The sequence below is a fragment of the Xylocopa sonorina genome, chromosome 11 (genome assembly GCF_050948175.1).
Source record: "Xylocopa sonorina isolate GNS202 chromosome 11, iyXylSono1_principal, whole genome shotgun sequence".
Classification (NCBI taxonomy): domain Eukaryota; kingdom Metazoa; phylum Arthropoda; class Insecta; order Hymenoptera; family Apidae; genus Xylocopa; species Xylocopa sonorina.
The window spans coordinates 1,383,095-1,397,787 of NC_135203.1; the positions used below are offsets into that span (position 1 = coordinate 1,383,095).

The 14,693-nt window shown below is 31.0% G+C and overlaps 4 protein-coding genes across 5 annotated transcripts; 3 read left to right on the top strand and 1 right to left on the bottom strand.

The window, feature by feature from the left end:
* The first annotated feature begins 505 nt into the window (after positions 1–505).
* Positions 506–2,943, top strand: Ica69 (islet cell autoantigen 1-like protein). Its single transcript, XM_076905113.1, has 6 exons — positions 506–790; positions 947–1,215; positions 1,310–1,652; positions 1,727–2,002; positions 2,091–2,700; positions 2,824–2,943. Exons 1-6 carry the CDS (start codon positions 780–782, stop codon positions 2,941–2,943), a joined length of 1,629 nt encoding a protein of 542 aa, XP_076761228.1. The 5' UTR covers positions 506–779.
* A 9-nt stretch (positions 2,944–2,952) lies between these two features.
* Positions 2,953–7,005, bottom strand: LOC143429437 (armadillo repeat-containing protein 8). Of its 2 annotated transcripts, XM_076905110.1 has the most exons (8): positions 6,814–7,005; positions 6,618–6,691; positions 5,948–6,398; positions 5,381–5,875; positions 5,012–5,303; positions 4,289–4,812; positions 3,969–4,135; positions 2,953–3,777 (listed from the first exon to the last, which is right to left on the bottom strand). In XM_076905110.1, exons 1-8 carry the CDS (start codon positions 6,838–6,840, stop codon positions 3,741–3,743), a joined length of 2,067 nt encoding a protein of 688 aa, XP_076761225.1. In that variant the 5' UTR covers positions 6,841–7,005; the 3' UTR covers positions 2,953–3,740. The 2 variants fall into 2 exon arrangements, with proteins under 2 accessions (XP_076761225.1, XP_076761226.1); XM_076905111.1 differs by lacking the exon at positions 6,814–7,005 and having other exon boundaries at positions 6,522–6,639.
* Positions 7,006–7,333: 328 nt separating this feature from the next.
* LOC143428994 (DNA polymerase delta subunit 3) lies at positions 7,334–8,805 on the top strand. The gene is made up of 2 exons (XM_076904332.1): positions 7,334–7,428; positions 7,521–8,805. Exons 1-2 carry the CDS (start codon positions 7,360–7,362, stop codon positions 8,703–8,705), a joined length of 1,254 nt encoding a protein of 417 aa, XP_076760447.1. The 5' UTR covers positions 7,334–7,359; the 3' UTR covers positions 8,706–8,805.
* A 56-nt stretch (positions 8,806–8,861) lies between these two features.
* Positions 8,862–11,277, top strand: LOC143428993 (uncharacterized). Its single transcript, XM_076904331.1, has 4 exons — positions 8,862–9,146; positions 9,239–10,326; positions 10,668–10,855; positions 10,988–11,277. The coding sequence occupies exons 1-4, from the start codon at positions 9,053–9,055 to the stop codon at positions 11,265–11,267; spliced, it is 1,650 nt and encodes a 549-aa protein (XP_076760446.1). The 5' UTR covers positions 8,862–9,052; the 3' UTR covers positions 11,268–11,277.
* The last annotated feature ends 3,416 nt before the right edge of the window (positions 11,278–14,693 follow it).

The following is a 14,693-nucleotide window of genomic DNA, read 5'->3' on the forward strand; positions in this document are numbered from 1 at the left end:
AACGCTGAATTGACACGTAGATCACATTTTTCTAAAATTTTTCGTTATAAATTCGGTGGCTGTCTAAGGAATAGCCGCCATTGCCTTTTTGCTGTTTTCGCTCATATAATCTATGCTCGTCACGACGACCTAGAAAAGGCAGATGGAACAACTTGACCCTTTTCAACATTTGTCACTAGTATCAAATCAGACAAACACATGTCAATTGTTTACATACTACGACCAGTGAATTTCTTTTGTATCAAGCTTACCTCAAGCAATATGATTTATGACTCTTACGACTTTAGATACTTAATAAATTTAGTCAAGTATCATCCACAACATTTTTTTTCAAATCTTATCTTTTTTTCTCTTTGAATTTTCTAGTCAACTATATTTTTTATCGTTTTATTTAGCCTTTTAAGCAAAATCCTGTTATCCCTTTAAATTATTGTCAACGCGCCTTGTTGTTGATTTTTCGTCGAGCTGTTCTCCTGCCCGTAGCAATCTTTAGTTCAGCGATTCATAGGTGGACATTTAATATTAGTAAACTACGTGTATAGTATGTACAAACCTGATCTGTTAGATTGACAGGAAAAGGATGTGACAGATTTCTTGCCAGTATTAAAGTACAAACATCTTTTATTAATTTATTAAGAAGTACTAATCATGCGTGTCATGTGCAATGGAGCATGATATTTATAACAGATTTATTATTTGTAAAGTAAAGTTAGAAGTCATCTCTGTCGTTCCATTGTTAGAGCTAATCGCATTCGCATTTTAAACCAGCGTCTTCCACCATGAATACATAGTAAGTATACGGGCATAACATAATACATATAATTATCGTTATTTAAACAATTTTACGTTCGTTAAAATCCCGAATATTCTTTACATAACATATGTATCAATTTTTATTTTCATCCAAATATTTGCTAAACGTATATTTACTCGGAACAATTTTTAGTAATAAAAACGGACCAGGTATATCAGGAAACACATTCGATCGTTGGGTACAGAGGACCAATATGCACGACGATTCAACCATTACAAAAATGCAACATCAATTTTGGGTTACGAAACAAGCTTTATCACGGAAATTAGGGAAAAAGGAAGACAAGTGTATTGTTGCATCTGACGCAGAGTTAGATGCCAAGTTAGAATTATTTCGCAGTATTCAAGAATCGTGTTCTTATTTGCAAAGAATCATCGACAAGTACCAAGAACGATTGTGCAGTAAGTTTGAAACAGAAATCATCATCATAAAATGTAGAATCGAATCTAAGGATAAGAAAGAATGAATAATATATATAATTCAAATCTTGCGTAGATCTTGCTCAAGAAGAAAATGCAATGGGACGGTTCCTTAAAGATGCTGGTAAACAGGATAAAACTAGAGCCGGCAAGATGATGATAGCAGTTGGAAAATCATTGTCGTATTCTGGTCAGCAAAGACTCGCATTGAGAGCTCCATTGGGACGATTGTATCAAGAGGTAGAAACATTTAGACAAAGAGCTATAGAAGATACATTACAAAAGGTTCAAGCAATGGAGAAAGCTCGTACAGAATACAGAGCAGCATTGTCTTGGATGAAGAATATTTCCCAGGAACTAGATCCCGATACATCGAAACAATTGGAAAGATTTCGCAAAGTTCAAACATGTGTTAGACAGTATGTACTTTTCACTATACGTTATTACATTATACGTTATCTTTAAACTCGGTAACTATGTTTTGCTAATACAGAGGAAAGATGGCCTTTGATAGCCTAGCCTTGGATTGTCTCCAAAAAGTAGATCTATTGGCAGCAGCAAGATGCAATATGTTTAGCCATGCTTTAGTTTTATACCAAAGTACACTCTTAAATTTCACTCAAAAATCTGCACATGCATATTCAACGATAGCGAGCAGTTTCAAAGGCTATCAACGATACGATTTTATGGTAGTAAGAGAACTTGCTGAACCATCCAGTAAATTAGCTCAAGAGACTGGTGGTGATTACGATCTTGACGAAAAAGACAAGTGAGAGTTAACAAGAGTTTTAAAAAGATATATTAACAATAAGAATTTACTGTTTGAATTTAAAATCTGAATTTTCTTTTTATTATAGATTAGCATTTTTCGACATGGATTATCACGATAACGTTGAAGAAGCTGAAGAAGTTAAGCCAACTACACAAAGTATAACTGAGAACGACAAGCAAGATGAAAAACTATTGGACATTGAGTATGAAACAAAAGATATATTAGGATTGGAAGGATTAGATATGAATTCGAGCTCTGGAATTACACGATCCACTCCTAATACTGAGCAAAAAGAAGATTTCGATCAACTTTTTGAAAATTTAGTTTTAGATAGTTCAGATGTGTCTCATAATAATACCGTACACGAAGAAAATCAATCCGAACGTGATAAAAAGTTTGATGAACAACAAAACACAACAATGGATATATTTAACAGCTCTGATGCAAATTTTGGTTTAATCGATTTCTCTTCATTAGAGGGACAAAATTTAGGAGAGCAATCTCTACAGTCCCTTACATCTGAAAATATAGTACTTCTGAACGATATTCTTGGCGATAAACAAAATATATCTAGCGAATGGGAAACGATATCGAATGATACATTTCTACCACCAAATATATTGAAACAAAGTTTAGGTGACGCAGCTCTTGGCATTGGGCAGAAAAATATGCCTATTACGAACACAGGTGACAAAGTAAGTAAAAATTAATATCATTTATTAATCGTTAAACTATTCATTATTTTTGTTTTCTAGGATAAAAGATTTGGCCTTAATTTACATTAGATATGTACTAATTTTCATTACATTTCTTTCTAGAAAAAAAATAAGACTGGTAAACAAAAGGGCAATTCTTGGTTGGATTTATTTGCAGAACTCGATCCGTTAGCTAACAATCCAATGGAAAATCTTTCCAACGACAGTAATGCATCTGCTTAATTTAAAAAAAAAAATGCTTAAAATTATATTATTATGACATATGATTACTTGCAACTTAAGCAACAATCAGAAGATATTTATTTTCTTCAAACAGGATAATGCTGCTGGCATTATCTGTGTCTCACATTTGCACTAATATTTCAGTATTTATTATATAAATTTTAACATTCCGAATTCGTTAGTTGTGTCGAAAATAGCAAAACAATGATAAGAATTAAAAATATTTGAGTTTCGTCAAAGTATTTTTTCCAGCTCTATACCAAAGGCATATAAATTTGGTAAGTTTGTAAAGATTTACTAGTCACATACTTATTTCAACTACACTAAAAACATGTTTTTTGCGATAATAAATAATCATTAACTTTTCTATTCGCATTTATAACAAAATACGTTCAAATTATATTTAATGTTAAAGTATATCATACTAATACTTCTAATTTGTTGTCATTTCACATAATGAAACCTTGCAATTAATTTGTTTGACATTCTCAACGTATCAAACAATTAATATTTTTAAAAATGTATGTTACAGTTATTACATTGTTCTTTCTTTTTTTTTTTTTCCTTTCAATGTATTGAAATATTGCATATTACTCTCCTTTTTAAATAAAATAAATATAACAAACAGAGATTACATCGTCATGGATATTACTTTTGTATATCTTTTCTATATAAATATAAAATGCTTATGCATTAACAAAATACAGAATCACAGTGTTAACACCAAAATATAATTGTATTTCGTATAAAAGAACTCTAAATCAAAACCTAATTGTTATCAGTGACACGTTCGAAATTTAGGCATCATAGAATTGTGCTATGGCAACTCTGACTCTGCAACAAAACATAAATGTATATTGAAAATCAGAAAGATATATTGAAACAAATATTTTTATAATAATTATGTTGCTATTCCATATTATTAATTTACTATATCTTGTTAATTAATAACTTCTGTTTTAAGCTTATATAAAATATATCAACGGGTTTAAATTTATACAGAAGATGTTTCAAAATTATCGTACTTATCGAATAATTGAAGATCCTTGCTATGACGTAATTGTTGCAGAATACGATGAAAGCCCAATTCTTTTAAACGTGCTTGCCGTTGTGCAGCACCAGGTTCTTCCCTCCAGACTAGGTTGCACACACAAAATACAGCTGCAACTTGCAGTTTTACATTGCTATGCATCTAAAACAGTACCGTAAACATTATCCTGTTTCTGTTATCGCTTTGACGGAATAAATTATATAAGAATTATAAGATAAGGAAGATAAGTATTGTATTATTCTGATAAATATGGAAAATAAACTGGGAAACAGAAAACATTTACTATTTACAAACCATGTAATCCATAAGCTTTTTAAGCACATCTTCGTTAGCCATAATATGATCCTTCGCACGATTTCCGTCAGCTACGTTTGCTAAAATACAGAGGGCTTGTTCTTTCACGTCTGCCGGATGTCTTGGATCTTCTAAAACTAATATAACAGCTTGCATAACGTGAGAAGCGTGCTCTCCCATTATACGATCTATATGTGCCTTTGTCGAGAGCAAATTCCGTAATAAACCTAATGTCTTCATTAAAACTGGTATATCTTGGTCCGCCAAAAGACAAAAAATTTGATCGGTTCCCAAACATTGTAAAATCTGTAGTTTCACTTGCTGTTCAGCTTGAAAAGCCACGTTCATCAAAGCCCAGATTCCATTTAATCGCAGCGCTGGTGTACACCGTTTCGTGAGTGAGCACAGTAATTCTATCCCCCCGGATTCGAGAATCGGCTCTTTGCTTGGACTAAATTCCAATAATAAGTTACATAAGGTACTCGAAGCAACAGTTAATAAATCAACTTCACTTTCGCCTCTACCTACACAATCACATTAATGATAATACGCACGATTAATAAAACAATGTAATTATTAATAACTTATATATCTTATTTTCAAAAAATTTGTAAGCAAGTATATTCCTCAGAGATTTTCAATACTAATCAATTTCATCCAAACGAATGAAGTATTTTTTAGAAGATAATTATATCATCAATTCATCAAGATGTTATATTTTACCCTCCAATCCTTTATCTGCTCCATGTAACAATTGCATAAGTGGTCTCCAAACAGCATGATCTTGAAAAGTAGTTCGGAGTTGTTGAACGCTTCTAGAAAGAGAATGTAGACATCTGACTGCCGCTAAACGTACATGAGAACCCCCTGGGTCCTGAAGGCCAGCCACCACCTGTTCCATTAGACTCTCTGTCTCAATAATACGTTTTCTAATATCCTCGTCGTTAGCACCGAGAGACGCGAATGCCCTAAACGCAGCCTGCCGCATATCTTGCGTTAATGTTGCGTCTTGTATCTAAAAGGATATTAATATATCACAATTATTAAATATACAAAATAGATATACTGTGATAAATACTGTAGTAAACTTACATGTGGATGAGGTCGTAATAACTCTGCGAGCATAAGAATTAAATGATTACTAATGGAAGCTAGACGTTGTAATTCAGTATTTACTTCGGTAAGAAAGGCCAAAGTTTCAGCCGCAGCTACTCTTTCACGAGGGGGATGATCTCGATGACAGAGTCGCACCAAACACGGTAGAGCACGGTATATAATTCTTGGATCCTTGTATAATAAGACTCCGGTTCTATGCATATATGTAACACATCTAGCGGCTTCAAGTTGAATTAACGAGCTTTTCTCACGGCCCATTAACTGTCCTAATGCTACAGGTACAAGTCTACCCTGTGATGTATTATTGGTAGTCGCCGATGCAACCATAACACATACCCTATAATTCTTGTAACACATGTTCGCCAAACAGGCTAAAGCTGATAATTGCACATCAGGTAATGGAGAATCTAATTGCATTGCTAACGTTTCTACCGCACCCCCTTTGGATAAAGCATTCTGTTCTTCTGTCGTCTAATAAAAATGAAATAATTTAATTTCATAAGTTAATACAATAAAATAGATTTGATTTTATCATTCGTTCACCTTGCATGCTGTCGTTAAAATTGTTGCTACACAAATTTGACACGTGACAGATTGATTTGCTAATGATACCAATCTTGGTACTAACGCAGGATCCTGATATATCGAATGAACTGGCGCCGCTGGATGTTGAAATACTGTTCTCAAACAACGCAAGCACGCTTCGTTAATTAAATCAGTTACTTTTAGCTTCACTTCTAACAGTGTCTCTGACACGGGCGTAGATAATATAACCTGAAAAAGTAATGGCACAACGCCAAGATCTATAAGTGCCAACACATGTTGATCTGTCCCTTTGGCTAAAGAGCCTAATGTTACTGCAGCCTCTAGCCTTATATTATCTCCGATTCTATCCGATGAATCTCCAAGGAGTTGTAACAAACGAGGCACTACACCTTGTGCTATTACAGATCCTTTTTGTCTATTACTTCCAATCACAGAATTTTTTAGACATCTAAGAAGAATAATAAGAAGGAATTGATTAGAATTAACAAATGCGTTTGTCAACTTGGCAAAAATTAATAGGTTAACGGAAAGAGATAAAAAACGATAATAATGACCATTCCAATGGTATTACCTTTTAATGTATTTTTTACACTGCATGTTACAGTGAGTTTAATAAATAATAACCTTTAGTAAACAAGTTTAGAGGTTAAGTACAATTTGTACTCACATAATAGCTTCTAAGCATTTTTGTGGGTCCAGCGAGTACAGTTCATCGATGTAACTTCTCGAGCTCTCAACATCCTGTGATTCAATCGGATAGTCATTTAATTTTCAATATTTCCTAATGTTTCTACGAAATTTGATATTTTCGAAAGCAGAAGGAAACCGGTAACGCGTTTTCCTTTTCATCTTTGTCCACTCACCATAAATGGTTGCATCACCGAGACCATACTTCTTTTTTCTCGGTTTTACATAAAGATACTGCAGACGTTTACTCAAAATAATTCTACAGCATGTAATAAATTACCACGAGGGATCGTTAGTTCGACAATCGACTTTGTTTGTTATGTGAACATTCACTATGTACTCCATTTGATAAAATTTGCGTTCTGAAAAAATTCCCACCAGAACAGTGTCACCACTATCGTACAATTACTGTTACTATATCCAATTTTATATTTCATTCAATTCGATCTCATATACGCGATGATTAATTAATAATGCCTTTAATTGTCCATGCATTCATTCTATCCAACAAATTTTAATACGCATAATATCCAACCAATGATAAAACATTATTCTAACCATCCTGCGTCCGATTGGTTAATTCCCACAGACGCAAAACTGTGCCGGATGAGCGGTATATTCTGCGCTTTATCAATGCGAACGCTGAATTGAAAATATTACAATTTTTAAATATACTAGTTGAAAAAATATATGTTATGTATCGATTAAAGAATTAATTAAATATGGTCATGGAATCGTTAGATGAATATTTGGAGACCGTGGTAGGATATGTATTCGATAATGATAAATTGGTGAGCACTTTCATAATAACATCGTTTTGTAAAAACTTTATATTATTTAGTTAAATTATTTATTTTATCCGTATGGTGAAAAATAATTCTAGGTTACGTATAAATGGTTGAGTAAGGAGTTGGAAATCCATGTTAATACTGCGAAGCAAATTTTATGGGAATTTTGGCAGAAATACAAAAAGAAGAAAGATTTTGAGTGTACCTTTTTATTCATGGGAACTTTGCATGATGATGGTATGCACGTCGAAGTTGTCAAAGAAAAAGATTTACAGACAGCGAAAGAAAAGTACGCTAAAGTTATATCTGAGCATGTTTATAGTATTCAGAAAGCGTTACCTGAACTGCAATTGCTTGGAACTGCTGAGAATGGAGATATCAGATATAGCGCAATTAAATTGATTAACAACAATGTACGTAGTGACAAAGAAATGCATACGTTACGTTGGGGTGCTGTATCAGATGAAATTCAATTGATTTCTCAGGAAAAAGTGCAACTAGTATCAGGATCAGATAAAACAGAGGTAGTAATCAGTCCTGAAAAAAAAGAAATTGACAAGAAGAAAAATGCAGATCAAAAGGGTTTCAATAATTTATTTGGTAAAGCCATCAATAAGCAAAAAAATCCACCTGTGTCATCCAGTATGGAGAAAATGGAAATGGACTCTTTTCATCATACAAAGCAAATATCTAAAAATGTTGCACCCGAGTCTTCAAAAAAGGTTACACAAAAGGGTGGATTGAATAACTTTCTTCAACAAAACAATGATCAAGTAAAAACTACAGATCTACCAGAAAGGAAAAATAATAAAAATTCTTCAGACGAAAACGTAGTTACTACAAAAACTGGCAATAAACAAAAAAAGAATTTACGCGGTAAAAAGCGTAATCGAAGTAGAGAAACCACTAAAATTGCAAAAAAGCGGAAGCGCATTACGATTCAGAGTGATTCTAGTGATGCGGAACCTTCCGATGTAGAGCCAGAGGAAGAGATACCTCCTTCGCCTGAAAATATTCCCCCCATAAGGGAACATTCTGTTTCTCCACCAAAACACAAAGTTGAAAATGGAAAACGTAAAGTTTTAAAAAAAGTAGATAAAACATTTGAAGAAGATGGTTTTCTTGTAACAAAAAAAGTGCACGTTTATGAAAGTTGCTCTGAGGATGATCTCGATGTTGCAGAGTCTAAAAAGCCCCCAGCACTTGAATCACATTCAGAACAAAAAGGAAAAAAGAATACTAAACAAACATCTTTAACAAACTTTTTCAAAAAATTGTAGCATTCTGAATGATTTTTTTTATCTTAAAATAAAGTGATTACTTAACTTAATAAAAAATAATAACATTTTATATTTTTATAATATGCAAAACAAATAAACTTTCATCCTTCATAAATAATTGATAAATTTATTGTAAAGACAGTTTACTTTTTATCTCGAAGTTGAAATTATCTTATTTTCGAGTATAGATGAAACAGATATCTATTCACTTTTCAAATATAGTTATCAGATATGTTATCACAAACAATGCTAAACGCTACACCCAAAGTGTGAGTAATAGTAATCTTATGATCTGTGACTGAGTAAGCATACCGTGTCTACAGTATAAATAATAATTTGACATAATAATGTTTATTTATTCGTATTTAATTGGATTCTACTTCCTATGCATAATACAAAGTTCTATGTGTGACATATGTTCAACATGTTCATGTTCATTAAGTAAGTAAAATTATTTCATGTTATTTATTTGAAATACATTTGAAGCATTAAATAATCAAAACAGTTAATTAAATATATTTTGTATATTACAGTAAATGGAGAAAGACAAATTAATTGCAGTGGAAAACATTTGAGGAATAATGATATGCTTAATTTTGATTTATTAACGTTGAATAGTCATCGACGCTTGAACAAACTTATTTTATCGAAAAACAACATAGACAATTTACCGAGGAATTTGTTACAAAAATTGAAATTACTCAAAAGTTTAGATATATCTGAAAATGTTATAGAAAAAATATTTACAACAATGTTTTTCGACTTGAATGATCTCGAAGATCTAAATCTTTCTAAAAATTCATTACAAACTTTTGATATTTCTTTATTGGAAGTACTCCCTACGTTGTTGACATTAAACCTTAGTCATAATCATATAGATTCGATAGAACATATAATGAATAAAAATGCTACAAAGATTAATACACTCGATCTTTCATATAATAATATATTTAATTTGTCTAAAGAATTCTCTGAAGCATTATCAAATGTACAGTATTTAGATTTGTCATTTAACAAAATTCATTTTCTGCAAGATTGTAATTTAATATATTTAAATTCTTTAAAAGTAATTCGTATAAATAACAATTTCCTCACTGAATTGAATATGCAAATGTTACCAAAGAAGTTGGTTGAATTGTACTCTGGATATAATGAAATTACAGAAATACTATATAGTTTGCCTTATATTAAAGTGTTGAATGTAGAGCACAACAAAATTTCTAGCATTCACGCAAATTTAACAATGGATAATGTGCAACAATTAAATGTTTGCGGAAACGTGCTATCAAATTTTCCAAATATTCTATTGGAGAATTTAAAAATCTTAAATTTATGTAACAATAAATTAATTGGCATTCCTAAAACAATATCTACTAAAAATTTTCCGCTATTGTCGCAATTGGATATCAGCCAAAACCCTATTAAAAATTTGACAATTATCTCTGACTTGAAATTAAATTCATTTATTGCGAATAATATGAGCCTATTGAAGTCAATTGATAAAGATACATTTGCAAACTTAAGGTCACCGCTTAAGCAATGTATCAATCTTACTATATCCAATAACAAAATGTTATCCTTCGTTCATGAAGATGCTTTGAAGGACATGAATGTATGTTCGGTAAGTACTACAATCTTACTAAATAGTACTAAATAAATGCAAAAATGCATTATATATAATGCAAAATGGATGTCCGCGATCAGTAAAAAGTTCACAACTGAGACTTTGAGTTTTGCAAATTAAGAATTAGGCCTGTTTAAAGAATGGTGAAGATTCTCTTCTACTTATCTAATCGAGGAAACAAATTACCTATGAACGTAATATATCTATATAAAAAATGTTAAATACTACAGGGGTGCCTGTGTTGCTTTGAAAGTAATCTAGGTCTGGACATCCAGATTGTTTTAAAAATGGTCTTAATGTATTGTCTAAGAAAATATAAATTATTTTTGTGTTATTAGTTGGATTTGAGTAATAATCAACTTACTTATGTGGCGCAAAAGTTAATAATGCGTAAAGGTACCAATGAAACAAGCAGTATTAATTTACAAAAAAATCCGTTTGAATGCAATTGCACATTGCAATGGTTGTTAGATGATTTGGTACCAAAACTGTATTCTCATCAGCCTCAGCTTTTAGATAATTTAAGGTATGTATGTATGTATGTATGTATGTATGAGTATATACATATATATAGTGAGTATATATGTATATATAGAATACAAATGAATCCAAATTTAATAAAGTGTACTAATTATTGCATTTTGTTATATCCTATAAGATGTGCCTCACCTCCAGAGATATCAAACGTGAGAATGGTACATTGGTACGGATGGGAATATGAAATTTTCTGCACTGATAAATCATATTTTAATGAAAATCTCACAATGAATATTGCCAATGTAATAAATAATAATGAGACAGTAAAAGTTCAAGGTAGTTCTGGTATGATCGTTATTGTAGGATTAGCTACAACTATGTTAACAATTTTGGTAGTAGCAGGTATTATACTGAAACATAGAATGTTCTTGAAGAAAAGAAGAATCAATAGGATATTTTAATCTGCATCATGGTTTTGTTTATAAATTTGTTTATTTATCTTGCATACTTTTTACATATTATTCATTTTTTAAATATACTGATATTTTACGAGGATTATTTTCTAATCATGGAAATAATCATACAGAGTACTGAATAATTTATATTTCCTTATGAATTACTTGAAATGAAATGACATGTCTTTTTCATCTTTAATTATAATTTAGATATTATTTGTTAGTGTTTCTTCTAAATCATTTTATAACATTGTTACTGCGTACACAATGAAATGTTAATAAGAGCATAAAAATACTGTCAGACTGATTAGTGAAAAAACTCATAAATTTTATTTAATTTTATTTGTAAAATTTTAATTTAAAACTTTTATTTAATTTAAATGTTATTGATGAAAACTGAAATAAATAAAATGTTACTCTTGACATACAATATATATGTAAATACATACATACATATACATGTATACAAATATCTATAGTATATATATAGTAATATATTTATAAAAACATTAAAATAAATATATATTTCTAAATTCATAAATACAATAGTATTTGTATATATGTATAATATATTTTTGTTGTAAAAGCAGCCTATTTTCAATGAAAATAGTTAACTAAGGTTATTTGAACGTTGCTTTAACATATAATTTATAAATTTTTCCTATATATAGACAAAACAACGTTAAAGAAATTGTTTTTGCATATTTAGTAAACATTATTTTATGATAATGTATTAGCACACGTGTCTGTGACAACCTTCAAAGGCCAAACAAGGAATCCTCATAAAAAAAATGCAATTGTATCCCAACGGTGAGAGTGTAGACTATACTGATAAATTAAACACATTCTCCGAGAAATCGTCGTACTAAAACGATCTTAAGGAATTTCCAGCTATATTTTCGGTACTTATTAATCAATTCCAGCATTGTTCCATAGGCAGGAGTTCGGCATTCCTTAGAGCATCACGTTCGCTTGTCACTCGTAGCGCTAAAAAATTTCGCGTATAATCATTTTGCTCGTTGACACCGTTATCGACAACAAATCATAACTCGTTTAACACTTTACGCTGTCGTTTTGTCATATTGCGCCGTTAAATTATTGCATATCTACTTTTTTCCCTCCGAATTAACATAATTTTTTTGGAATTATAAAATTATACGGCAAATATTTCGATGGCGCCACGTTATTAGCCCATGATTTTACATTAGTCGGAATATCAGTTTTTATTATTTCTTTACATTTATAAAATAGTTTTTTGTGGATTTTTGTGTAGTCGTGACAGTTGATAGCACAGAAAAAGGAATCATTCTTAAGGCTATTTCTTTTGAGAAGCTATAAGTCATAGGAAAAATAAATCAATGGACATAATTGCATTTTAAAGATATTTGTATCAAAATATTATGCATTATTTTCAGTTTCCTCTTGTTGACTGAAGGACGTAGCAATTATACCAGTTACAGGATATTTTGATGATCTTCTTTAAGAAGCATTTCAAAAAATAAGGTTTCTTTTTAACATGCGGTTACGCAAATGGTTTTTCGAGGAAACATTGATATTCATCAACAACGTCAGTAGTAAAGAATTTTTATGGGTTTATGTTCTAATTATATTGTCCATACGGTACGATGCGTCATACGAAAGTTCCGTGAGATTAGTGCCGAATTAACCGTACAAAATTATATTGCATTTAAAATAGCTTCAACAAAATAGACACAAGTAGTCGAGCAGTGACCCAAGTATAACGTCATACACTTTATTTACAGAAAATTCGAAGAAATAGGGGGACCATAATGTGCAACATAATTTTGTAAATGTCGTAGAAACACTTACATCTATTTAATACAATTCCAATTGTCGGTTAGTTTAGAGGTTCAATACACAATTACAGGATACTTTAAATGTGAAAATAGAACCTGACTTCCTGTTATATACTTTGACATAGTTTTTTGTATGATGTAAAATCATTCAGATACTTGAAACCGACATCACGACAACTCGTTTGTGAGAGAAGCACTATGCATCCGGCAACTATTACGTCGACCGGAACAAATTCTACATCTCCTGATCTCGGATAACAGTCCGATCATTGCAATAAAAAAAGGAAACAATTTTCACCACCTTTTTTGATGCACGACAATTGTCCAAACATTACACTTTAGCGCAATTGTATAGTAAAGTACATCAATTTCTTTATTAACTTTTAATATAATCGTTTATAATAGATTAAAATTTCAACTGATTTTTTTAATTTTTACGTATTGAAAAAAACGAATATCGATTTTTTTTTCTCACGCAACGATGAATGGATTCATTGAGCGAAGTATACATTCGAGCAATTTAACATGTAATAAATGAGAACTAAAAAATAAGAGATACACTTGTAACACTAGCATTATTAGTATTTAGATGCACGAATAGTACAAGGTTCCCTATTCCACAGTGTCTATATATATCTACACCGGTATGAATTCATGTGTGAAAGCGAATTTGCGGTCTTTCAATTCTCACGTTATTAGCTATTATAGAAAAGTACCATCGTTATTTTCAACATGTAAGGTACGATTTTTCTCCTGCTGTATGCCATAATCTCGTAGAGATGGCACACATTTAAGTAATAATTACGTAATCGTATCCCGTATATTTTATTCGATAAGGCAATAAAATTATTTAGACAATAAAAAAAAAACGTAATCTTTATTGATATCATAAAAAATATTTCTAAATATATGTAACCAGTAATAATTAATTTTAGAATTAATTAAATTATTGATAATAATTAATTTAAATCTATCTTAATTCTAAAGTTGAAAATGAGAATTAATTAAATTATTGATAATAATTAATTATAAAATTCATTATTATTCGTTCTACGTATATCTCTTTAAACGTTCGCACTAATATATAGTATGCAAGCATTCGTAGGAACGTGAATGAAAACGTAATTTATATCTTTAGATTCACGAAGCGATAATTATGTAGGTTCCGGAATGTCATGGACTGAACTATCGATATCCGTTCGATGATATAAATGCGAAATCGTTTCATTATGATTACACTTTCTTTTCCGTTGAACTTTTTAAAAAACTCTTTAAAAATATCGTTGGCATATATGGGAGATAAACAAATTTCATAATAAATGTCAATGTATACCTCGATCATTGACCTACGTCATATAGATCCTTGATTTGCCACATATTTTTAGTGCGAAAATAAATCATTCACGACAACAGTTGTAACGAAATAGATTAAACTCAGAAACGAAGTGATCGAAAGACCTGACTTGAAACGTTATCCTCATTTCGTGTACGAATTCGTTTTTCGTCAATTCCTTCCACATACGTGTATTTACAAATTATCATTTTGTACCATAACTTTGAATGCATTTAATTTGTTCAATAACAAGAACAAAACGATTTATTCTTCATGTTTCTT